The sequence below is a fragment of the Caretta caretta genome, chromosome 3 (genome assembly GCF_965140235.1).
Source record: "Caretta caretta isolate rCarCar2 chromosome 3, rCarCar1.hap1, whole genome shotgun sequence".
Lineage (NCBI taxonomy): Eukaryota > Metazoa > Chordata > Testudines > Cheloniidae > Caretta > Caretta caretta.
This window is the reverse complement of record NC_134208.1, coordinates 85,735,200-85,759,673: the sequence shown is the minus strand read 5'-3', so window position 1 is coordinate 85,759,673 and position 24,474 is coordinate 85,735,200. Positions and strand designations below refer to the sequence as shown.

Here is a 24,474-nt window from a genome sequence, read left to right as displayed (position 1 = left end):
TACCAGTTCCCCTAACAAAATTAGCTATACTGGCAAAAACACATTTTGCTGGGATAACTGTTTCCACATGAGGGCTTTTGTTGGTATAAAAATGACAGTTAATAAAAATCACATTCATGATCAACAAAAAAAATTGTGTGGACCTGGCCCAAGACAAGGACTTCATGGGCTACCATTCAAGAAATCTAAATGTTCTTGACAAGTGTTCTTGGGTTCCTGCTTGTGCCTCACTGTAGAAATTGCTGACATTTTAATTATTTATAAGTGTTTTTAAAGGTAAAATTAAAGTAATTAATAATTAAAAGCAGATGAAGAGGTTTTGTGCAAAGGACAATATTAACTAATATTGCAGTATATTTCTAGTGAGAACTCTCAGGGATCTGTTCTTGGTCCTATGCTATTTAATATTTTTAGTGATGACCGGGAAGAAAACACAAAATCATCACTGATAAGGTTTGCAGATGGCACAGAGATTGGGGGAGTGGAATATTATGAAGAGGACAGGTAACTGTCATAGAGTGATTTGGATGACTTGATAAACTAGGCTCAAGCAAACAGTAGGTGTTTCTTTACAGCCAAATGTAAAGTCATATATCTGGGAACAAAGAATGTAGGCCCTACTTGCAGAATGGTGGACTGTATGCAATTGCACTGACTGCCATAGAACTCCCTGGCATAAGGTTGTGGTGTTGCAGGGGTTCTTGTCTCTGCCATCCCCCTCTCTCACCCTCCACAGTAACCACTTCCTTGGTCCCATAAGAGCCTGTCTGTCTGGGTTCTCTATGGCCTGGCCCTCTGGCCAGGTTACTTAACTGGACACCATTACATTAGGCTTGAATAAAGACTGGGAGTGGATGTGTCATTACACAAAGTAAAACTATTTCCCCATGTTTATTTCTCCCCCTACTGTTCCTCACACGTTCTTGTCAACTGCTGGAAGTGGCCCACCTTGATTATCACTACAAAAGGTGGTGGTTTGTTGTTTGGGTTTTTTTTTCTCTCCTGCTGGTAATAGCTCTCTTTACCTGATCACTCTCGTTACAGTGTGTATGGTAGCACTCATTGTTTCATGTCTTCTGTGTATATAAAATCTTCCCACTGTATTTTCCACTGCATGCATCCGATGAAGTGAGCTGTAGCTCACGAAAGTTTATGCTCAAATAAATGTGTTTGTCTCTAAGGTGCCACAAGTACTCCTTTTCTTTTTGCATCCCTTTCTAGTATAAGAAAGATTCACCTGTAAGTTCAAATAAAAATACATACTCATAACTCTTCTGCCCCCCTGTGCTACTCTGAAGTTCTCTGCCTTTCGCCTGCAACCCCTAGGTCCTGCAGAGCTTCTTCCTATATTGTTTCTTTCCAGCAAGTCTCCCCTACTATAAACTGCTCCCTATGGATATCTTCTAGCCTGTCTTTACTAGGCCCTTTCCAGAGAGCAGGAACTCCCCTTTTCTCCTCTCTCCTGGGTCTCCCCCCCCCCCCAGACTGTGTTCACAGGTCGGTGATCCCCTCTCACTGATCCCCTGCAGACTTTTAAGTCTCCAGACAGCTATCCCCTAGTTGAGTGTGATGGTCACAGGCAAGGCTGTGCCTGGCTTGCCTTAAAAGGCTAGACAGCCTGTGACAGGGACTCTATCCTGGGAAACAGTGACTGAAAAATTCTTACGTGTCATAGTTGCTAATCAACTGAATATGTGCTTCTGGTGTGACACTGGCTAAAAGGGCTAATGTGATTGTAGGATGCATAAACGGGGGACTGGTGAGTAGAACCAGGGAGGTTATATTGCCTCTGTATTCTGCACTGATGCAATTACTACTAGAATATTGTGTCCAATTTTGGTGAGCAGAATTCAAGAAGGATGTTGAAAAATTGGAGAGGGTTCAGAGAAGAGCCACGAGAATGATAAAAGGATTGGAAAACCTGCATTAATAGTGAAAGATCTAAGATGTTCCATCTGTGTAGCTTATCAAAGAGAAGGTTAAGGAATGATTTAATCACAGTCCATAAGTGTCTACAGGAAGAGTAGAAATTTGATAATAAGGAGATCTTAAGTCTAGCAGAAAAACGTATAACATGATCCAGTGACTGAAAGCTGAAGTTAGACAAATTCAGACTAGAAATAAGGTGCCAATTTTTAATAGTGAGGGTAATTAACCATTTGAGCAATTTACCCAGGGTTTTGATTGTCTTCCTCATAAGGTGTCAGTCAGTTGAATATTCTGCTTTTTATTTTTCAGAAACCAGCAAACATTCTGGTAATGGGAGAAGGTCCTGAAAGAGGAAGAGTGAAAATAGGTAAACCTTTCAATAACATATTCATTGGATATTCAATGAGTAATGAACTTTCTACGCAATGTGGTAGTTTAGAATAACATAACATTCTAAAATTCACTGTATTCTTAATAACAAGATTTTGTACACAACTCCTAATTAAACTGAATATTGGCCAAAAAGTATGTTTGAAGTTAAGAATTTAGCAAGGATTAGACATTTATATAGAAAATGAGGACATCTACACTTACACTAGATTGGATAAAAGTATAGATGAGGGCATGCTTCAGAGCATAAACCAAATACTAACTATCAACAGTTAGGTAGAAATTTTCCTTGTGGCTGTGTTTATCAATAATTGCCCAACACAGGCTTCTTGCAACTTCTACCTACCATTCTGGTACTGGTGACTTTTGGAGACAGGTTACTGGACTAGAAAGGTAACTGGATAATTGGTCTGATATGGTATGACAATTCTTATGTTCTTAAGTAGTGGTTTTAAAAAACTGTTCACATTTTGGTTAATGCAATTACTGGAAATCCATTTTTGGTAAACGAAAAAAGTTCAATATTTAAGAATTGTGGCGCAACAGTGGAATTATTTTAACTAAGAATTAATATGGTATTTAACAATGCTACATTTCCTCAGACATCGTTAGCATATAAAATTTAAAGAGATGGTGCTCTTTTCATTTGAAGATTTCCCTATACAACAAAAAACTATTAGGCATCAAAGTGGAAACACAAAATCACTGTGGAAGCTATTAGTCACGTATCTAATTATACTATGCAGGTACTAGGCAATAATAAAGAGGATATAAAATTTGTTTTTAATGTAGCAAATGTATGCTATTTTTAGGTATTGGGTGGGAATGTTCAAATCAGTTAGGATAAAATAGTAACCCACCTGAACTTTTTCCCATTCCTTGACTCAACCTGAACTTTTTTGAAAATGTTTGACTAAGTTTTGTGTGTATATGCTTCTACAGTTCTTTGTATTGGTCACTCCTAGAAAGCGGAGAGCTGAACTGTTGTGAAAGAACCCATTTACTTGAGATTTTGTATGCAAAATTATATTAAAAACAGTTCAGATGAGGTTTGGGGTTGCATCCACTCTTTCAAGTGTTTATTCATACTTGACTGTCTGCTCTTTCCAGTGTTCCTCCTCATTACTACAAAGCCAGTCCTATATAAAATAAATTTCTGTCTCTATATTATCTTAGCATTCTTGATTTATACAACTTGATAACATTTGAAATTTATTGCCATCAGAGTGTGTATTAACAGGCATTCATTGGTGGATTCAGCAGAGAGGCCAGGATTTAGTGCCTGATCCTGCAAATATCTTAGGGCTTGTCTATACAAGATGTTCCTGTGCAGCAAGCCAGGGTGTGAATTTACAGCACACTAGTTTGCTGTGCAGTAATGTCCCATGTGGACATTGCTACAGCACACTGAAAGTCCTGTAGTATGCTTTGGCTTACTATGCTTTAAAAGTAGTAGTAGCCAAAGAGCACTCTGAGACTTTTAGCACACTGTGGCAGTGTCCATATGGGACATCGCTGCACAGCAAGTCAGGGTGTAAATCTACAGCACATTAGCTTGCTGTGCAGTAATGGTAGTTGAGGGAACTCTGTAATGTGCAGACTGAACTACTTTCTTACCCCTAGAGGTAATCCTTCCAAGTCAGGGTTGGGGTACATTAGAAGGATAGTACAGGGAAACAAGGGCACTGCCATTGTTTTCTCTCATTTTGTGGATACATTGGCATCAGTCACCAGGGCTACCCTGGCACTCCTGGCTCTGCTGCTGCTCTGCAGCAGCGAGCGAATGCCTTGGGGACATCTCATGGCAGCTGGCTCCACAGGCAGGTGCTGGCTTCAGGGGCTGTCGCTGGCTGGCGTTGGGCTCCTTCGGGGGGAAAAGACAAGAGTGTGTCGAGGTGCAGTTTGGAGCTATGCCGCCTGCCCTATCTGGGGAGCGCCTGGCCATGCAGAGGCTGCCCAGCTTGGGGAGTAGGGTAGAGAAGGCTTCCGGGGAGCTAGCCAGCACCCTGGTGCCCACAGCACAGAGAGCCAGGGCCCAAGCTGGGCAGACTGCTCCCACCAGCTTCTGATCTGCCAGCTTCTGGCCGGAGGCAAGCCCCATAGTTTGAAAACCTCTGTGCTAAATGGAAGGCTGAAATCTGGGGGGGCACATGGCCCCTGAATGCCCCCACTGCCCCAGCGGCTTTGCATCCCGGGTGGTTGCCCTGCTCGCCCCACCCTGATTATTGCCATGATATAATTGTTTTACTGTACTACAGTTCCACGAGGAAGCCACCTTTTAAATGTTACATAACGGTATCACTTAATTGAAGTCACCGGAGTTGGGCCCAGTATAATTTGAAGTAATTCAGTCAGATATCTAGTAACTATGATTTATAGTGTTCAATCATATTAGGTTACATTGTGTTCTAATAAACATCTTGCTTATCATGCTTATAAATATTGCTTGTCATTGTGTGCCTTATGTATAGTCAAACAAATGTTTTAATATTTATTTTTCAGCTGACATGGGTTTTGCAAGATTGTTCAATTCACCTCTGAAACCTTTAGCAGATTTGGATCCAGTTGTGGTGACGTTCTGGTATAGAGCTCCAGAACTGTTACTTGGTGCCAGACATTACACAAAAGCAATTGGTAAGTTACTGTATACGGAAGTGAAGTTGTTTATAGTTTCAGGATAACTGTATGTGTATTCCTTCTGTGGTGCATTCCAGAAGTGCTCATTCAGGTCTCCAGCTGTCACCTATCTCTGGGTGGCAATTATTGTCCCACTCCCCTCTGACTAGAATTAAAGACTGCACAGTCCCCTGCTACAGAGTGTGATATCCCCAGCAAGCCAGTCTGCCTAACAGCAGTGCCTGTGCTTAGCTTAGGACAATAACTGTGTTTTTACCAGTGACAATACAGCTCTTCCAAGGTAAGCACATTTATATGTAGGGCAAAAGCATTACAGAAAAAACATTGAAAACAGTAAATGAACGTACACACTTACTAAATGTACCAGAAATCACCTATTTTCCACATGGGGAGTCTAATAGGCCAGTGTTCCTTCCAAGCCTTCAGCAAGGGGTGGGGCCTTTGCTTGGACAGAAGGTTCTGTCCATTTGCTGAATCAAAAGGAAGACCACCAGTTAGTTTCAACTCATCCTTTTGTACCGAAAGCCTCTCTCTTCGTCTCTGGAAAACACAGAGGGTGGAACTTTTCTGGAGTTGTTTACAGTCCCAGGGATAATCAGCCCCCAGTGTCTTTAGCTCCTGGAGGAGCTGTGATAACCCCCTCCCCCCATCATGGAGTAGAACACAGTTATACATAAACATTCAGAAATTTTGTACATTGGTCCCTGTACGTGGGGTTGCAATATCTGTCAGTTTACCTTTAAACTTCCTAAACAAGCAAGTAAACTGGAAGGCAGAACAAAGTGCTGCAGAGCATGTTGAACAAAGAAGCTTTGTTTCAGGCAGAGGAATTCCTTGCGTGGCCTCTACACATTCCCACTCAAGGGTGTGCAAGTGGTGCAACTGTGATAGTGGAATATTTCATAGCAGTGCCTGTTGGAGCATGCTTGTGCCCCCTGCTGTCCCTCTCCTCACGGTTCCCGAATATTCTGAGGGCCAGGTTATAAAAACGGTGTGGTGCTCCAGCTGCCGCAGTTCCTTCCCACTGCAGCAGCAGACAGACCAGGAGCCTCTCCAGGCTGCTCTGTCCCAGAGTCAACCTCTTTGAAGACTCAGTACATTAGATTTCTGAGTTAGTTAGGATTAGTGTTAGAAATTTAGCTTATTTTCCTTATAAAATTATTTCCATTATTAGTTTTTATTACTTGCCACACCTTGATGTGGGCTTATGGATCCTATGATGAATCTGAAGGGGAAGAGGCCAGTATTTAAGTGGTGAGCCTTTTGTCCCTGCTTTGGACGACCACATGAGATATCTAGCTTGTTTGAGGGAAGGACATTCTTCTTCACTGTGTGCAAACTACAGCACTTTCACCACAAGAGCTGGCAAGAAGCATCAGAACCACCTCCAAGCCTTACTACTTCAGGAGGCAATTCCAGCGAAACCCTCTGGTTTCTTAAACACTGGTTTTGTGAGTACTGAGAGGCTGGAACAGTACCTTAGCCCTCAAGGAATAAAAAGTCCAAGATGCTGGCAAAGGTACTGTCTTCCACTTCTGGAGTGAAAGCAAAATCCGTACTGACGGATCCTAAGCCATTGGATCATAAGCCTAGAAATAGCAGAACCCTACAGGTGTCAGCCTGTGTTAGCATAGCCAGTCCTAAAAGAATGCCCCTTTGAATCCAGTGTCTCCACTTCTGGATAAGAGTGTGGCACGAGATACAGTTCCTGTTAGCAGAGCCAAGCACGGTTCTCGGTCTCTCTTGGTTCCCTCAAGGTCAGTTCCAAAAATACCTTGTGAACTGAGGCCAGAGGTTAAGGCCGTGACATAGAGCAAATCCCTAAAGAACAGTCGTATCCTAGGGTACAAGCATATCGGTTTTGAATGTTAGCTCCAACTCCTAGGTGCTGTCAGCATCTACTGTAACATTACTTGCCGAAGGTACATTGTTCAGATCTACACTTAGAATCAACTGAGAAAGTTTCATGTGTCCCTTCGTCCAGGGGTCAGAGTGATAAGGGGAGTATAAGAAAAGTTTCAGGGCCACTTCCTTCTCTCTCTTCCCCAAAGGGGAAACGATCACCAACACTTTTTACTCCCTCCCCGTAGACTTCACCAGCGAAGATTGTTTCTCCCTTTTCAGTTTTAAGAATGCCAAGGCCACTAATTTCCATTCTACTTATTGCCTCGGATCCAAGATTGGATACACAATCTGACACCGAATCAGATTGTGACAAATAGGTTAATTTCTTCTTTGAGTGGTGGTTCCTATGTGTATTCCATGCGAGGTGTGCACAAGTTCTATTCACCTGAGACCAGAAGATTTTCATTAACAGTGTTCATTGGTCCGTGCTTACACCCTTCTCCTTGTGTTCTGAACTGAGGGCATAAGGGGTGGTGTAAATCAACCGCATCTCTAATTCCTTCTCTACTGCTTGTTCTAAGACAGAACTTCTCCAGTGTCCGTAGCTTCAGCTAGCACTCTTTGTTTTATTAGTTATAAATAGTTTCTTTTTTTCTGCCAAAGTTTTAGTGTTAGTTTTGGAGAACTTTTGAAGGTTTGAGGGTCCTCCTGCCACCCTCCCAACCCTAGCATGCCTAGGGTGCCTAGCGTGCCCAAGGACCCAGGCTTCAAGAACTGCATGGTCTTCCTCTGGGACTTCCTGGTTAGTGACAGCTACAACACTTGTTTGTATTGCCTCAGGGAAGCTCATACCTCACCCAGCTGTAACGTCTGCCAGACTTTCCCTCACTGAACTCGTCAGTCCCATGAGTTCAGACCCCAAACATTCCTGATGATTGCTCAATGAGACCAGAGTCCGACCCCAGCCCATCAGACTCTCTGTGCATTGGGCAAATGCAACAGGAAGTGCCCTTTCAAGTACAGTTGTCTCCAGCTCTGGGACCACTGCCAGCAGAGTTAAGGACTCTAGAAGAAAATAGGGGAGACATGAAGAGGGTAAGAGTAAACACTCTCACAAGGACAATGTGAAAAATCCCTTTCTAAGTCCTCTTCTAAGAAAAGGATTTCTTTCACAATTCACTCTGTCAGGTGAGACTCTGCACCGCAGTGCAGGTTTGTCAGAAGCTCGAAGAGAACACGATACTTGGTCCTTGGCATTGTCCGTCAAGAGTGCTCTGAGACCACTGTCCACTAAAAAAGTGGCATAAAGACCATCCTCTTCAGGGACGCTTCTCACAAGAGGCTGCTCAGGTGGTAGTATAGATAGGAACCATACACCTGGAAGTACTCTAGTTACTATACAAGATTAGTAGCCATTCTTTACAATCCCAGCTCCCAACATGTGAAAAGAAAGGGTATCAGAGCCAACACTACACAGATGTTCCTCAGTTCATAGAGCTACAGACCATACCTTTACCCCAGTAGGTACTATAAATGGGAATCTGATGAAGATTATTGGCGGTCTTGGCAGAGCCTTGAGCCAGATGACTTTACTGGCCCTCAGCTACATAATTTGGGGATGTTGAACATTCTTGTCTTACAGGGACCCACCCCTCCTGGAAATCAGTGGAAGCCTTATACATTGGATCCTTTGCTCCCGAATCCATCTCTATTATTATGGAGTATAGAGAGCATTCCCCAGTGGTTGTCCCATATGTTGTCAGAGGAAACAATGATGGGACCCACTGAATACCAGGATGCGTATCTGGAACCTGATAAGTTGTCTTCTGCTTTAGGAGTCCTTTCACCATCTTCCCCATAGCCTTGCCTTCAGAATATTCAGGAACGGTGGGAGGAGCAGGTGCAAGAACATTCCAGATGACACTGTTGTGAAATGTTCCACAGTCAGAGTTGCAACACTGGCACGGTCCATTGGTGTTAACGTGTAGCGTCCATCTTAAAGAACTCTAGGTACAGGTGAATAATCTTCATTTCTATCTGCAGAGAAATATTAGCAACATCATCAAATATATTCAAAGCTAATAGTTCAAAAATGCTGCTTTTCACCAGTTGAAATATATAAATAAAGATGTTAATATATTGTGTAAAAAATGCATAATGTAACTGTTCCTTTAAAGATCTTAATTTCGGAGAACAGCAAAACATAACTTGTCTTACAGCTTTATCTGTAAGTTTGAGGATGGAGTTTGAATGACTGCTGGCTGAGCTTCTTTCTAAAATCTAGTATTTCTTTAACAATTGATGTCATCAAGAAGATGTAACAAACCAGAACTCATGGTCTGTTCACTTATTTGTGATATGAACAAAACTGAAGTATAGAATGAGTTATAAGTATAGAAAGGGCTATGAGAGTCTCCTCTTAGTTTACTATTCTTCATGCCATCTTGCTTCCTACGGAAAGCAGTCTGTGCTAATTAAACATTTGGCTCAGAGTGAGATTGGATTTTCTAGGCACCTGTGATTTATGCAATAATTATTATGCTTTGCTAATATCCTTAACCACACAAGGTATTAGGTATATAAATTTCTATTACCGTCAGTACAAAGATCTCAGTTATAGTCAATTGAATCACCTTTGTTACTAATAATGTCCTATATTATAAAAGTATATAAAGAGACAGATTTATGCTGATAGTGAATTCCTTCTCTGAGAAGAATTGAGATTGACTTTAGCAAGACATATCATTTTAGATTACCAGTGACTGTGTGATTTCTTAATTTCCTATGTCCTTGAAGGTGTTTGTGAAAACAGCCATGTGGCCTCTGTTAGCATTTGTCAGGATTGAGTTCATCCTGAAGGAGGAGTAGAATAATGTGATATGTAGAATACTGTGTCACATATGAACATTGGGCAAGATCCTGGTTGCACTCCAACCCTTTTGCACCACTGCAGCTATGTAATGTGGCCACAATGCTGGCTTAAATAGCTATCTGAGGATCATCCTATTTTGGAGGAATTCCCAGTTGGCTTAGAGCTGGCATACCTAGTGTTAGACACAACCTGTGGAGTAAGGAGTGTGACTGTAGGAAAGGAGCATGGCTGTGTTTCTGATATGCTTCAGCAATCCCCAGCTGCCACAACAGCCCCATGGGGCCATTGCATCTACCTGTAACTTAGAGTAGTCCGGAGGCTATCTTGATTGCATAGTGGGAAATTATCTTGATTCTGTTCTTTCTGTTTTGTAACTTTGTATACCATGCTCATCACCATAATGTCTGAGCACCCTCCAGTAGTGCATTAAGCAAAGTGTCTATGCATCTCTGACATGCTTTTTTCTTTCTCATCCTTTCCCCAGAGTGAGATGTGCAGTTGAGTGTCTTGTTTTGATAGGGTGTGAGAGTTTTGTTTGTTTAATTTTTAATATACATTACAAATTTCAGGTGTTTATGTAAGAGAAGGCAAGTCAAAGAAATGCACCTTGCATGTGACATATGAAGAAGTAACTAGTCAAGATGGTCAGGGATGCAGCCCCATGCTCTGGATGTCCCTAGCCTCTGACTGCCAGAAGCTGGGATTGAATGACAGGAGATGGGTCACTCGATTGCCTATTCTGTTTATTCCCTTTGAAGCACCTGGCATTGGTCACTGTCAGAAGAGAGGATAGTGGGCTAGCTGGACCATTGGTCTGACCCGGTATGGCTGTTCTTATGAGGTTTGCATGGTCATTAGTTCCTGAGGGAGTTCATTCATAGAATCATAGAATCATAGAATATAAGGGTTGGAAGGGACCCCAGAAGGTCATCTAGTCCAACCCCCTGCTCGAAGCAGGACCAATTCCCAGTTAAATCATCCCAGCCAGGGCTTTGTCAAGCCTGACCTTAAAAACCTCTAAGGAAGGAGATTCTACCACCTCCCTAGGTAACGCATTCCAGTGTTTCACCACCCTCTTAGTGAAAAAGTTTTTCCTAATATCCAATCTAAACCTCCCCCACTGCAGCTTGAGACCATTACTCCTCGTTCTGTCATCTGCTACCATTGAGAACAGTCTAGAGCCATCCTCTTTGGAACCCCCTTTCAGGTAGTTGAAAGCAGCTATCAAATCCCCCCTCATTCTTCTCTTCTGCAGGCTAAACAATCCCAGCTCCCTCAGCCTCTCCTCATAACTCATGTGTTCCAGACCCCTAATCATTTTTGTTGCCCTTCGCTGGACTCTCTCCAATTTATCCACATCCTTCTTGAAGTGTGGGGCCCAAAACTGGACACAGTACTCCAGATGAGGCCTCACCAATGTCGAATAGAGGGGAACGATCACGTCCCTCGATCTGCTCGCTATGCCCCTACTTATACATCCCAAAATGCCATTGGCCTTCTTGGCAACAAGGGCACACTGCTGACTCATATCCAGCTTCTCGTCCACTGTCACCCCTAGGTCCTTTTCCGCAGAACTGCTGCCTAGCCATTCGGTCCCTAGTCTGTAGCTGTGCATTGGGTTCTTCCGTCCTAAGTGCAGGACCCTGCACTTACCCTTATTGAACCTCATCAGATTTCTTTTGGCCCAATCCTCCAATTTGTCTAGGTCCTTCTGTATCCTATCCCTCCCCTCCAGCGTATCTACCACTCCTCCCAGTTTAGTATCATCCGCAAATTTGCTGAGAGTGCAATCCACACCATCCTCCAGATCATTTATGAAGATATTGAACAAAACCGGCCCCAGGACCGACCCTTGGGGCACTCCACTTGATCCCGGCTGCCAACTAGACATGGAGCCATTGATAATTACCCGTTGAGCCCGACAATCTAGCCAGCTTTCTACCCACCTTATAGTGCATTCATCCAGCCCATACTTCCTTAACTTGCTGACAAGAATACTGTGGGAGACCGTGTCAAAAGCTTTGCTAAAGTCAAGAAACAATACATCCACTGCTTTCCCTTCATCCACAGAACCAGTAATCTCATCATAGAAGGCGATTAGATTAGTCAGGCATGACCTTCCCTTGGTGAATCCATGCTGGCTGTTCCTGATCACTTTCCTCTCATGCAAGTGCTTCAGGATTGATTCTTTGAGGACCTGCTCCATGATTTTTCCAGGGACTGAAGTGAGGCTGACTGGCCTGTAGTTCCCAGGATCCTCCTTCTTCCCTTTTTTAAAGATTGGCACTACATTAGCCTTTTTCCAGTCATCCGGGACTTCCCCGGTTCGCCACGAGTTTTCAAAGATAATGGCCAATGGCTCTGCAATCACAGCCGCCAGTTCCTTCAGCACTCTCGGATGCAACTCGTCCGGCCCCATGGACTTGTGCACGTCCAGCTTTTCTAAATAGTCCCTAACCACCTCTATCTCCACAGAGGGCTGTCCATCTCTTCCCCATTTTGTGATGCCCAGCGTAGCAGTCTGGGAGCTAACCTTGTTAGTGAAAACAGAGGCAAAAAAAGCATTGAGTACATTAGCTTTTTCCACATCCTCTGTCACTAGTTTGCCTCCCTCATTCAGTAAGGGGCCCACACATTCCTTGGCTTTCTTCTTGTTGCCAACATACCTGAAGAAACCCTTCTTGTTACTCTTGACATCTCTGGCTAGCTGCAGCTCCAGGTGCGATTTGGCCCTCCTGATAACATTCCTACATGCCCGAGCAATATTTTTATACTCTTCCCTGGTCATATGTCCAACCTTCCACTTCTTGTAAGCTTCTTTTTTATGTTTAAGATCCGCTAAGATTTCACCACATTCCACAGTCTCAGGCCACCCCAGAGAAAGTTCTGTTTCCCTCACAGACGTGCTTTGCTCTTTTTGTTGAGAGTTCTGTTGTGCCAGAGGAGCACAGTTGTCGACCATGGTCTTTGCCCCAGAGCCTAAGACAGTCTTCTAGGTATCCTTCATCCAGGTCATGGACTGCTTTGAAAATAAGGATCAAGACCTTGAACTTGATTTGAAATTCTTTGGGAAGCCAGTGTAGAGAGCAGAGGGACTGCTTTTGGGTTTGATATGTTTGTGGTAGCTTGTGTTGCTGAGGAGATGTGTTGCAGTGTTCTGAACTAGTGGAAGTTTCCCAAGTGCTGAAGGTTTCAGGTCAGTTATATCGCATTGCTGTAATCCAACCAAGAGGTGAAGAAGGCATGAATAACTGAGGCCCCTGGTCTTTGTCTGCCAGGATGGGATGGAGTTTCCTAGCAAAGCAGAGACAGTTGAAAGCATTACTCACGGATGCTGCTGTGTGAGAGTTTAACACCAGTGAGCAATCCTTGAATACTCCTAAATGACTGAGTGAACTAACTGTGGTTGCGTATCTTCAACGAACAGAGACTGCATAATGGCTGGAAGCTCTTCAAAGTACTTTCCTCAGCCCAACATTGTCACCTCTGTCTTGCTCAGGTTCAGACAGCAGTTCTTTATCCAAGAGTTGATCTCATCCAAGTACTGGACCAGCTTGATGGTAGTGGCCCTGTACTTGGGTGAAGAGTAGGTAGAGCTGAGTAGAGCTGTATTTTGTGGCACTTGAGTTCATGTCACAGATAATTATTCCTGGTAGTTGACAAATTGTTTGCAGATATAGATGAGTGATTATCTATCTATCTATCTATCTATCAGGAGATCTCTTTGAAGAATGAATTAGTATAAAATTATTATTGTTGTTTAATTATGCAAAAGATGACTTTATTCCTACCCAAAGGTTTTTATTATTTAAACCAAAATATACAAGGACTCACTGTAAAATCCCAGAGGATGGTGCTAGTTTAGAGAGGTTTGTTTGCTTTGTAATGGAGTAATGACAGCTTCTACTGATGTGAGTTAGCATTTGTGGGCCTCACATAAGAAGTGTGTCTTCAGGAGGCATTTGAATGAAGGGAGGGTGGTGCCTTGTACAAATGGATAGAAAGTGTATTCCAGGCTCATGGGGTAGTGAGATAGAAAGCATGGAGATGAGGGTAGGGAGAAAGGAACAAAGGCAGTGGGGAGGCCAGATTTGTTGGCCTACTGAAGAGGTTAAAGGGGGACAAGAAATTAGAACAGAGATATATGTGGGTGTGGAATTATGCAGTATTTGAAGGCAAGGAGGAGAAGCTTATAACATGGCAATTGTAATGTGTATGCTCCTTATGAGTCCAAACTTGTATTTTGCCTCTAGCGTTGTGAGCAATTACCAAGCAATCTTAATAGGCTAATTATACCAGGAACAGTTGCCATTTCAACTGCAGACCACACATTAGAGACACATTCCTTTGGTGAAGGAGGAAGCTCTTAAGCTACATCTTGAAATTTCTTTCTGAGGAACATAATTTTAACTTGTTTTAAAGTTCCACAGCCCCCAAGAAATATATATATGTATTAGTAATAGCTCTTGAGTTAAATAAGGCACTCATTGAACAGAACTTGTTCATTCGGGAGGAGAAATTGCCTAGATAGTTTTGAAATTGAACATTATGAAAATGTGATAAATAACATAGGCATAGGTTCTCATTTTCCACAGTATGTATAGTTTTCCTCTCTTGTCCATATATTGTTCCATTTAATTATTAATTGCAAATGATCTGGCTTTTAGCTATCATCTTAGGTTAGCTTTAGAGAGTTCTCATCCTTGATGTGAATATTGACTATTCTGTCATTGTGAGAAGCTTATTTCAAATTTATTATGCATGCATATAGACATTATTCTAAATCTACCTATTACAAACCCAGAATCATTGCCCAAATTAGATATTGTACAAATAAGACCTCTGCTTTAGTTTTCATTCTCTTCCATCCTCTCACCTTGATTACTGCATTTCCTCATTCATGGTCTCTATGTCCCAACTCTTCAAACTTCATTTTGTCCAAAATAAGAAAGCTTGTCTCCATGTATTTATCCAGAAACAAGAAGCTGTTACTCTCAGTGCAAGTCTACACCACCACTTAAGTCAGTCTAATTTACATTACTCGGGGTAAGCAACAGCTTAGCAGAAGATAATAGTTTTTGCTGATGACATAGCTCTTCTGTATAATCACTCAACCAGCATGCAAGCAAAGACCAAAAGGCTGTCCAACATCTCAAAATATAGGGTTAATATAAGCTCCCAGCTCAAGCTTTACATTAGAAGGCAAAAGAGTACAAGAGGTGGGTCAACTCACATACTTTGGCAGTGAAATTCAAGCCAATGGCAATATCCAGAAGGAAATAATGTCATGAATTAGCAATTACCAGCAAGATTTGGTCTTTGAAAAATCTACAATTTAAAGACCAAACTCTGAATTTTCAACTCAGATATTTCCACCTTAACATATGAATGTGAAACCTGGAAATTCACCAGAGTTATAGGTAGACACACCTTTGAAAGCAAATGCCCCAGAAAGTTGTCAGGTATCAAATGGAATATATTTATAACAAAAGCTGAGATTTATCAGAATTCAACATAATCTTATCCTGAGAGTTATCAAGAAAAGATGATGGAAATATTTGGGTCATGTGTTAAGAATGAAGCAAGAGCCTCTGCCTTGGCAGGCGTGCCATTGAGCTGCTTGTGGAACATGTAAACGGGGTTGACCAAAAGAATCCCTCCACCAAACAGTGCTTAGAAAGGGAAAACCTGTATGGGACTTCTGAACAAGGATGCAATGAGTGGCCCTGGAGAGACAGGGATAGCAGAGCCTTCTTCATGCCCTAAGTGACACTTGATGGTGCAGGAACGTTTCAGATAGTATTTAACAATAATACTTTAACTGTTTTTCTTTACTGAAGGTTTTTGGTTATAATGCATTCGTTCTTTTCTGAAATGCACAAAGTAGATTAAATGTTGCTCTCTTTATCTAGTTACAGTAGGCAATGGATGATTTATTGCTGAGTACCTTGGGTTACTTCCTTCTTACTTGACAGTGACTTCCTTTGAAAATATTGTGCGTACACAATATAGTATATTTGGGGGATATTGTTTTGGAAAGGAAAAGCTAATTCCATCACTGCGGTCACCTGAAAACCAAAATACTGCACAAAGTTATTTGGCAGACACACAACAGGTGTTAGTTTTTCCTGCAAGGTTATGTATGTAAAACATTTCAAGGGTGTTTGAAGAATTGGTATTTTGTGAAACCTAAACTGCTCCAAGTTAGAATTGACAGATTACCATGAGTTAAAAGCCATGTAGCAGTCTTGCTTACATTAAGCATTCCCTCAATTGGCAGACTAGTTATATCTGTGTCTAGTTACTATAACTCTGTCTAGTCTGCACTCTAAATTAGCTGTTAAGATTAAATAGAATATTCCCCAGAATTAATGTCCAAAAATAAACTGGTAAAGGCTCAAGCTGATACAGACTAAGTAGTCTGATCATAAAGGTGTTTCATTTTTATAAACTAAGTTTTAGTTTCTAAAATTGAAAGGAAACACTAATGCATCTTTTAAAGTTTTGGAGTGCAGTTAGTGGTTATGAAAGTAAGATTAATAGGAATGACTTGAGCCAGACACGGGGGCCAAATCTATATGTACTGAAGCCAGGGGAGTTATTCTACTGCGGGTTAGGAAAGAAGATCTAATGGATAAGCGTCCTGGACTGGAACTCGAGGTGTCGGTTTAATTACTGTCTTAGCCACAAATATCATTTGTAGTTTACAGCAAGTCACTTAATCTACCTTGTGATTCAGTTCCTCATCTGTAAGGTGAGAATAATATTCACAGCAGTGTTGTGAGGATAAAGTCCACTAATTGTGGGATACAGATATAGAATAGTGTTGAGGGACATAAGTAGCTACATAGATTAGATTTCTCCTGTGGTGAATTTTAGCCCTGAATTTAAGGAGTCTGACCAAGCTTCCCATACAGCTCTCCAAATGCACCTCATTCCTGACATAAAAATCTGTGGATTTTCAGTCTTAAACAGAGACTGCCGATCATGTCAATTTTTGTCATATTTTGTGGTATGATATTGGATCTTCAGTCAGACTGCCCATTTACCACTATCAGCTGACCACCATAAAATGTGACACAAATTGACGCTGACAATTTGATATATTCTAACCCAGGATTGGAAAAGCAAGTTCATTAGCCCCAGTGCTGTCTACATTACCCAATACCTTCCACTATCACTTCAGTTTCTTCTTGGGCTGATTTTTCCCCCACAAAATGTAATGACTGTTGAACCCAAGTTCTTTGATTTTATATTTCATGTTCAGTTATACAGAGATACACTGTTACAGGATAGGTTTCAGAGTAGCAGCCGTGTTAGTCTGTATCCACAAAAAGAAAAGGAGTACTTGTGGCACCTTAGAGACTAACAAATTGATTTGAGCATAAGCTTTCGTGAGCTACAGCTCACTTCATCGGATGCATGTAGTGGAAAATACAGTGGGGAGATTTTATATACACAGAGAACATGAAACAATGGGTGTTACCATATACACTGTAACAAGAGTACAAGGTGTATATGGTAAGGTGACAGGTTTCAGAGTAACAGCCGTGTTAGTCTGTATTCGCAAAAAGAAAAGGAGTACTTGTGGCACCTTAGAGACTAACCAATTTATTTGAGCATAAGCTTTCGTGAGCTACAGCTCACTTCATCCGCTGTAGCTCATGAAAGCTTATGCTCAAATAAATTGGTTAGTCTCTAAGGTGCCACAAGTACTCCTGTTCTTTATGGTTAGGTGAGCTCACCTTACCTGATCACTCTTGTTACTGTGTGTACGGTAACACCCATTGTTTCATGTTCTCTGTGTATATAAAATCTCCCCACTGTATTTTCCACTACATTCATCCGATGAAGTGAGCTGTAGCTCACGAAAGCTTATGCTTATCACAACAGCAGCAGTGATTGTCCTACAGCCTCTGGCTCTGGAGTAGCTGGTTGAGTGGAAGTATTCTCCCTCTGGTGCTGGGCAGACACTTAGGAAATGTTTCCTCTTAAGTTGGGCAGCTCTTCCCTAGATGGGGTAGAGGAGTGATTTCCTTAGGCTGCAGGCAGGAGAGTGGGGCTTCAGGCTCCCTCCCAACACCAACTCTTTGGACTGTGGCTGCACAGGCAGGCATCAGCAGCAGCGGTCACAGGTCTCTCACTTAGAACAGCAGCCATTTAGTCCCATCTTTTCCTTCCCTGAGCCTTATCATGCACTGCTGTAGCAGCTGGTTAGGGAGTGGTGCTGTGGGGAGTATGCAGTGCAATACAAGGACTGTGTGGGGACATAAGGGAGTTTCCCTGGCAGCTGCTGCCACAGTCACAGCAATATTTGAGTGCACTTCGAGAGTTGAAAATGTTAACAAGCAGAACCAGACTTAGCATTTTGCAGAGGGTTACAAACAATTTTTTGGTCACTGCCTCTTTATCGCTCACCTCCCCTGTCTCCACTACACCACTATGCAGGGCTAACCTAAGGATTTTATGTAATTCTTTGGGATATGCCCAAACATAACTTCTCTTATTTTACGTACAAATTATAGTGGGATTGAATCTTTAGGTCTCCTCAGCCTCCTGCTGCAGAAATGGGTCCCAGCTGCAAATTTCTATTAGTCTCAGAAATCTGTTACCACTTATGTTTTCAAGGCTCCCTTCAGAAGGAATTGGGCTAAAAACTTACTTTCTAAATAAAAAGATTCTCTTTTAGAAAGCCAAAAGTTTGCATCAACTAACAAATGGTTCCTGCAAGCCACAAATCCTGCTCATCAGTTCAGTAATAAAAGTGTCTGTTGAAAAGGTTCAGTTACTGGCTGATGTCCACAGAGCGCTACAAAAGTTTGTTACCACGTTGTAGTCTAGATATCAGCACTTGATCGAAGATAATTCTTTGACTTGTGCCAACCTTTACTGCCATCTAAGGGTACCAAACCCTGATGTGGAGATATTTTCGCTTTCATGAATTTGAACTTCAAACTACTACAGCAATATCCAATATCTCTCAACGCTGCACTGCAGGTTAGTGCTCCGGAGGACTACCTCATTCTCAAAATATGGATGGGATTGCTTCACTGACTGCCTTCTTGGCACTAGCATTTTCACAGCCTGGCCAATTTAGTTACATATAAGGACACAAGAGTAACTCTCAGTGTCTCATATATAACTAAACGAATTAATTTAAGATTGAACCCCTCACTAACACAGAGACACTAATATCTTGTAAAGCAAGGCACTATGCTTAGAAAGAAGATAAAGCACTGCTTTCGGTGTTTGTGCTGTCCGAAAGGTAAAATATCTCTTAATCCTTCCTTCCCCGTGAAGCTGATATGGCAGTTTAGGCCTTAAAAGCTTTATCTAACTCCCACTGAAGTCAATAGAAAAACGCTTGTTGGCTTCACTATGAGTTTAAAGAAGCACCCATTTTTCTTATCATGACTCATTCCACCATGGAAGAAGTCTTTTTTCACCTTGGAGCAACTGAGGAACATACTGGCATTTTAAAACTTGAAACTGATGGCAGAGAAATGTCATAATTTATTAAAGCAGCTGCATGGGAATATGTGAGAGAGATTAGAGACCAATTTCCATCTTAATTTCACATGAAGTTAATCTCGTAGGAACAGTATTGTGTACACCACTCCAATACGTTGTTGTTCAATTTAATATTCTGTCTTCAGATTAGAAGAGAAAAATGGTAACTTCCTTTCCTTTTCAGAGGTACTATAAATACATCTTCCCTCCTCAGTTGTCAAGTTTCAGAAAACATGGGTAAAAGCAGTACCCTTCTGTGATGCTTTAGGAGTCAACCCAGACCAGTAAGGGGTGGTGTCATCACCTGCCCTCTAGCCCTGGGTGCTTCTGTGCTGTGCAGCTTTGGCTCAGAGCTCTGATACCAGCAATGTGCTTTCAGCACAAAATGGCAATCGCCCTGACTTCTGCCAGCCTGGTTACTCCTTGCAGGGCAACACCATCAGACCTTCCAGTCCTGACTTTCCTCAAAACTGTCTCCCTGGTAATGTCTAGACCCTCTCACTGGAACATTCACAAAAGCTTACAAGTTTGTTTCTCCTTGAAAGAGAAAAGACACAACAGCTTATTAACTTAACTGGGGTTAATGCACCCTTCCCTTCAATCACAGCAGTGAGTTGGTTTATAGTAAAACAAGTTTAACTACATAAAGACATAGATTTAGGTGATACCAAGTTAGAAGTAGTAGGGATAGAAATGGTTACAAACAAAAGTGAAAATACACTAGCAAGACTGAAATTCAACCAACGTGAGCCTTCTTGTTGAAAGTTTTTTCAACATAGTCATTCTTCCAGGATGGCTGGCTGATCTTTATCCAGAATCACAGAGCCCAGTGTGCTTGGTTTTCTTTGGCTCCTCAGGGCAAGGATAACTTGGGGGTTCTCTCCCTCTCTCTTTATACTCCAGTAAACCTTTGAAATGTATTCTTATGAAGTGTAGCCCCAGATAATGTTCCTTTCCTTTGCTGAGTGTAGAGGCCATGCTGGCTTCTTCCCACTTGTGATTTTTTTTTTACAATGCAAATGCTCTTCCTGCAATCTCTGGTGCAAATGAACAACCCACTCTCCTGGCTTGGGGTGTGAGACCCTTTCTTTTGTCTTCATAGTTCTTTTTAGATTTTTTGTACATTTATCACAAAAGAAGATTAATGATCAGTTAGTTATTAGTTTTCCAGTAATATATTACATGCCCCCTTTTGGATAAATATTATAACAGTGTGTGAGGAGCACTGAGCTGGTCAGTCAAGCTGAGACTCATTGCTACATACTAGAGAGCTCCATGCCATCTGGTACTGGGGTGCTCTTAGAGTCTCACTTTTTACTGTGTATATTACTCTGTGCGCATTCAATATCTGTCTGTTTCCTGGTGTATGCCTTACTGTGGCATCTATATACTTATGGGGGATGTGTCCTTTTATTAACAGAAAGTCCCAGGAGAGAAGCTGCGGCAAAGAGAGTAAGTGGCTTGCTCAAGTCCCAAAATGGAGTCAATGTAAGAGCCAGGATTAGAAAGTAGGAGTCCCTGACCTTCCAGTCCTATGCTTAGGCCACACCCTCCACAGTCACTTTAAAATTGCAAAGCATAACGCTCATACTTCTTGGAAATTTTCATAAAACATTCTGTTAAAAAACAGTTTTGCCAATATAGTATTTCTTGTACGGTGTTAATTCCTTCATCATTAGAGGGGAGATAGAGCAATCGCAATACTTGGGCTGCCTAATGGTTTCCATTATAAAAGATTCTTGTTTCCTTCTCTGTGAGGAGCTCTCTCATCTCCATTATTTGCAGCAGCCCTATGATATTCAGTGAGGAAATCTCATGAAATCCCATTGTGCTTTTTTGGTGAGAAATAAACTTTAAAATGGTCATTTCCCTTCTCTCACTTGTGTCTCAGGAAAATTTTGATGGCCTGGCAAAATGATAACATTTTCTGAGGCTGAGCTGATGCTTCTGGCAAAGCAGAAGTCTCAGCATCAGCACATGCTGTACTGAGAACACCTGGAAAGAGCTGTAGCATAGGGTAGGACAATACTCCCAACCTACCTGTGGTCCCAGTCACCCATGCCCCGATCTGGGGGCGCCACACAGGTTAGAAAAGAGGAGAGAGCCAGACTAGGATCCAACTTCCCGCCAAACCCAGCAGCTGGCCCTAGCAACCCAAATTCCCTGCCCTCTGGGGCACCAAATGGGGCTGGAGCTCCTCCAATCCTTGGGGAGGGAGAATTGGAAGATAAGATGAGTCAGATGGGCCAGTCCTCCCTGATTCAGCACATAGTCTCTCTGGGGTAACAGCCAGCTCCTACTGCCAGCTAATGTAGCTAGTGCTCAAATGGTAGCAGCCTGTGAGGCAGTGTTGAAGGCTCAGGGTTCAAACATTGGTGCTGAATGATGGGAATATTTTTATAGTTGTACAGAAATTTTCTTTTAAACTTTTTCCAATTATTTTTTAAACGTCTAGGAAATTCCATACAACCAATCTACATTTAAAAGAATATTATTTGGGTTGTAACACAAGCACTTGAAAGTTGGAAAATGCCAGATTTACAGTTGCCCACGTTACCTTAATTCTTGTGCATTATGATACAGATTATGATCACATATCCTACTTTTCCCCACAGATTCACTGGCTCATTCAGTGCACAGAGTGCACACACGAGGCGACAGAAATTAAGGTTGTGTAGGCAATCCTAAATCTGGCATTTCCTAACTTTTGATTTTCTGATTTTGTGACTTAGCTATTTTGTTCTTTTCATGTACTTTTTTGTATATAACGTATTCTTTACAGTACATAAAAAAGACTGTTCTTTAGGAGTTCATCTGTTCCAGCTGCTCATTCCCCATGTGAAGTCATAACCCAATGCTTGCCACTGTAATTGACTGTAATGTTGCAAACAAGATTATGACTGGAGATGCCTAATACACAGCAGCCACTGAACTCAGAAGATCTCAGAATCATCTTATGGAAATATTATGATGCATAGAGATGGAAGTACAAGAGTAGACATTTTGACATACAAAGAGAATTCTTTCTAAACAGAGTGAATGAAATCCTGGCCTTGTTGAAGAAAATGGGAATTTTGTCATAGACTTCAGTGGGGCCAGGATTTCACACAATATTTTTCAGTATTTTTCAAGAGGTATCAGTGAGAGCTTAAAACATGACACCAGTAGAGGCCTTAAGGGAAGTAATGCAAGTACTGGCAAAATACAGGCCAGTTTAAAGAAGTGGTGATAAAAACAAACAAATAGCAATCATATTTAAAAATTAGATACGGACTCTTGGTTTTATATCTTTCATCTTACTTTGCATGTTATGGTTTTGTTCTATTTGATTTAAAATTGGCTTGGTCCTATATATGATGGCCCTAGAGAGTAACACTAATATTTCATCACAAGAATGGGTAAATACACACTCACTAGCTATGTACATTCTCCAAATCTCTGAGATGTGGGTTGTTTTGACAGAACACTAACTTGCTCATCATATTTTCAAAGTACAAATTTCAGTTCTTCAGGTCTGTTCCTTTGAGATGCTGTTTGTTAAAGCTTCAGAGAATATTTGCCAACTTCTAGATGAGTGGTACCAAAAACTTTCCTGGCCCATTACCCAATCACTGCCCGCTTCCTGGTGAAAAGCCAGCTCATGCAAACCTGTCATCAGATTTGCATATGAGGCATCACATTCCAGAGAAAGGCTCAATAACCAGTCTTTTCCAAGAGCCACTCTTCCAGTGTTTAGAGAAATAAAATGTAAAGGTCCCACTCAAAGGAATTCTCAAAAAACTGTCTTTAAAAAAGAAGAAATTAGATTTCTTTTTTAAATTAAGGAAAAATATTTTCCCCCGTATCAGAAATAAAGAAAAAAAGTGAGAATTTTTTCTCACATCTTTAAATATTTAGACGTATTTTTATTACATTTTATCCTGTCTTTAAGTACTTGACGAAATCATGTTTAATAACTGTCAGGCTCTACTTCCATAGTATCATAGTGTGTCCAGATCACTTGGGAGCCCTGAATTAATTACTAACATTCAGGATCAAACTGTACCATATCAGTAGCTGAATTCAATACATGCATGCTGCTTGTATGACCACACAGAAACTAATGCTTCAGATTATACTCTTGCCAGTCTACTCTGGGTTGTATGTAAAATTTGGAATGATTTTTTGAGTAGTATCTATCTTAGTGATTGTAAAATCTTGATGAATTGTCCTTGGACGTTACGGGTATACCCGTTACATAAAGCCTATCTCTTTTTTTCTTTCTTCTCTCACTCTACTCCATGCTGAAAGATTTTTTTCTTGCTTCTACAGTCCCCTTCACTGACACTGCCTAACCCGTACCCCAAGCAGAGTTTTGAAAAGGGAGAATTTCCAGATTCTCTAGGAAGTCCATGAGGAATTTCACTATCACTATTGATTTTATCCGGAAAACACTCAGATACTGTGGTGATGGGCTGCAGTATAAAACTCTTAAACAGATTAATAGATTCATAGAGTTAAAGGCCAGAAGGGACCATTAGATTATCCACTCTGACTTCCTGTGTATCACAGGCCATTACATTTCACACAGTTGCCTCTGTACTGAGTTCATAACTTTGTTCATAAAGCATATCTTGAAGCATCCAGTCTTGATTTGAAGACCAAGATATAGAGAATATACCACTTCCCTTGTAGTATGTTCCAGTGGGTAATCACCCTTACTGTTAAAAAATTATTTCTTATTTCTAATGTCAGTGTATCTGGCTTTAAGCTTCCAGCCATTGGTTTTTGAAATGCCTTTATCTGCTGAATTAAAGAACCCTTTAATACCTGATATTTTCTTTCCATGGAGGTACTTCTACATTTCATTCAAGTCACCTCTCATTCTTCTTTTCGATAAGTTAAACAGACGGGGCTCTTTAAATTTCTCACTGTAATGGCTTGTCTACATGAGGAAAAGCCCAGAACCTACAACTGCTGAATAGCTATTCTGCACTAACTCCCATGTGGACACCCTTTGTTAGTGCAGAATAAGAGCCTCCACGTGGAGAATTAGTGCTGAATAGTTATTGTGCTTTAAATTCAGACCCTAGCTATTTCACACTAATTTCCCTTTGAATTCCCCATGTATACTTATACTTTAGCTACAGAGCTAATGTGACATGGGTTATGCAGAATGTGTCCTAATTTAGCAGCTGTCCTAAAAAGCCATTATTTCACACATTTCAAAGCTAGGACATTGCCAATCATAAAAGCTTTCCAATAATATGGGCATACAAGCACTTATAAGAACAGCATATAGCTAAACAATC

General features: G+C 41.4%; 1 protein-coding gene across 2 annotated transcripts in view; it reads left to right on the top strand.

The window, feature by feature from the left end:
- Nucleotides 1-24,474, top strand: part of CDK19 (cyclin dependent kinase 19) — a 225,451-nt gene that overhangs the window by 171,642 nt on the left and 29,335 nt on the right. For both annotated transcript variants that reach the window (XM_048844788.2, XM_048844790.2), the window contains 2 exons: nt 2,239-2,296; nt 4,822-4,953. In XM_048844788.2, the coding sequence (XP_048700745.2) occupies nt 2,239-2,296; nt 4,822-4,953 (190 nt within the window). The remainder of the gene's footprint in view (nt 1-2,238; nt 2,297-4,821; nt 4,954-24,474) is intronic.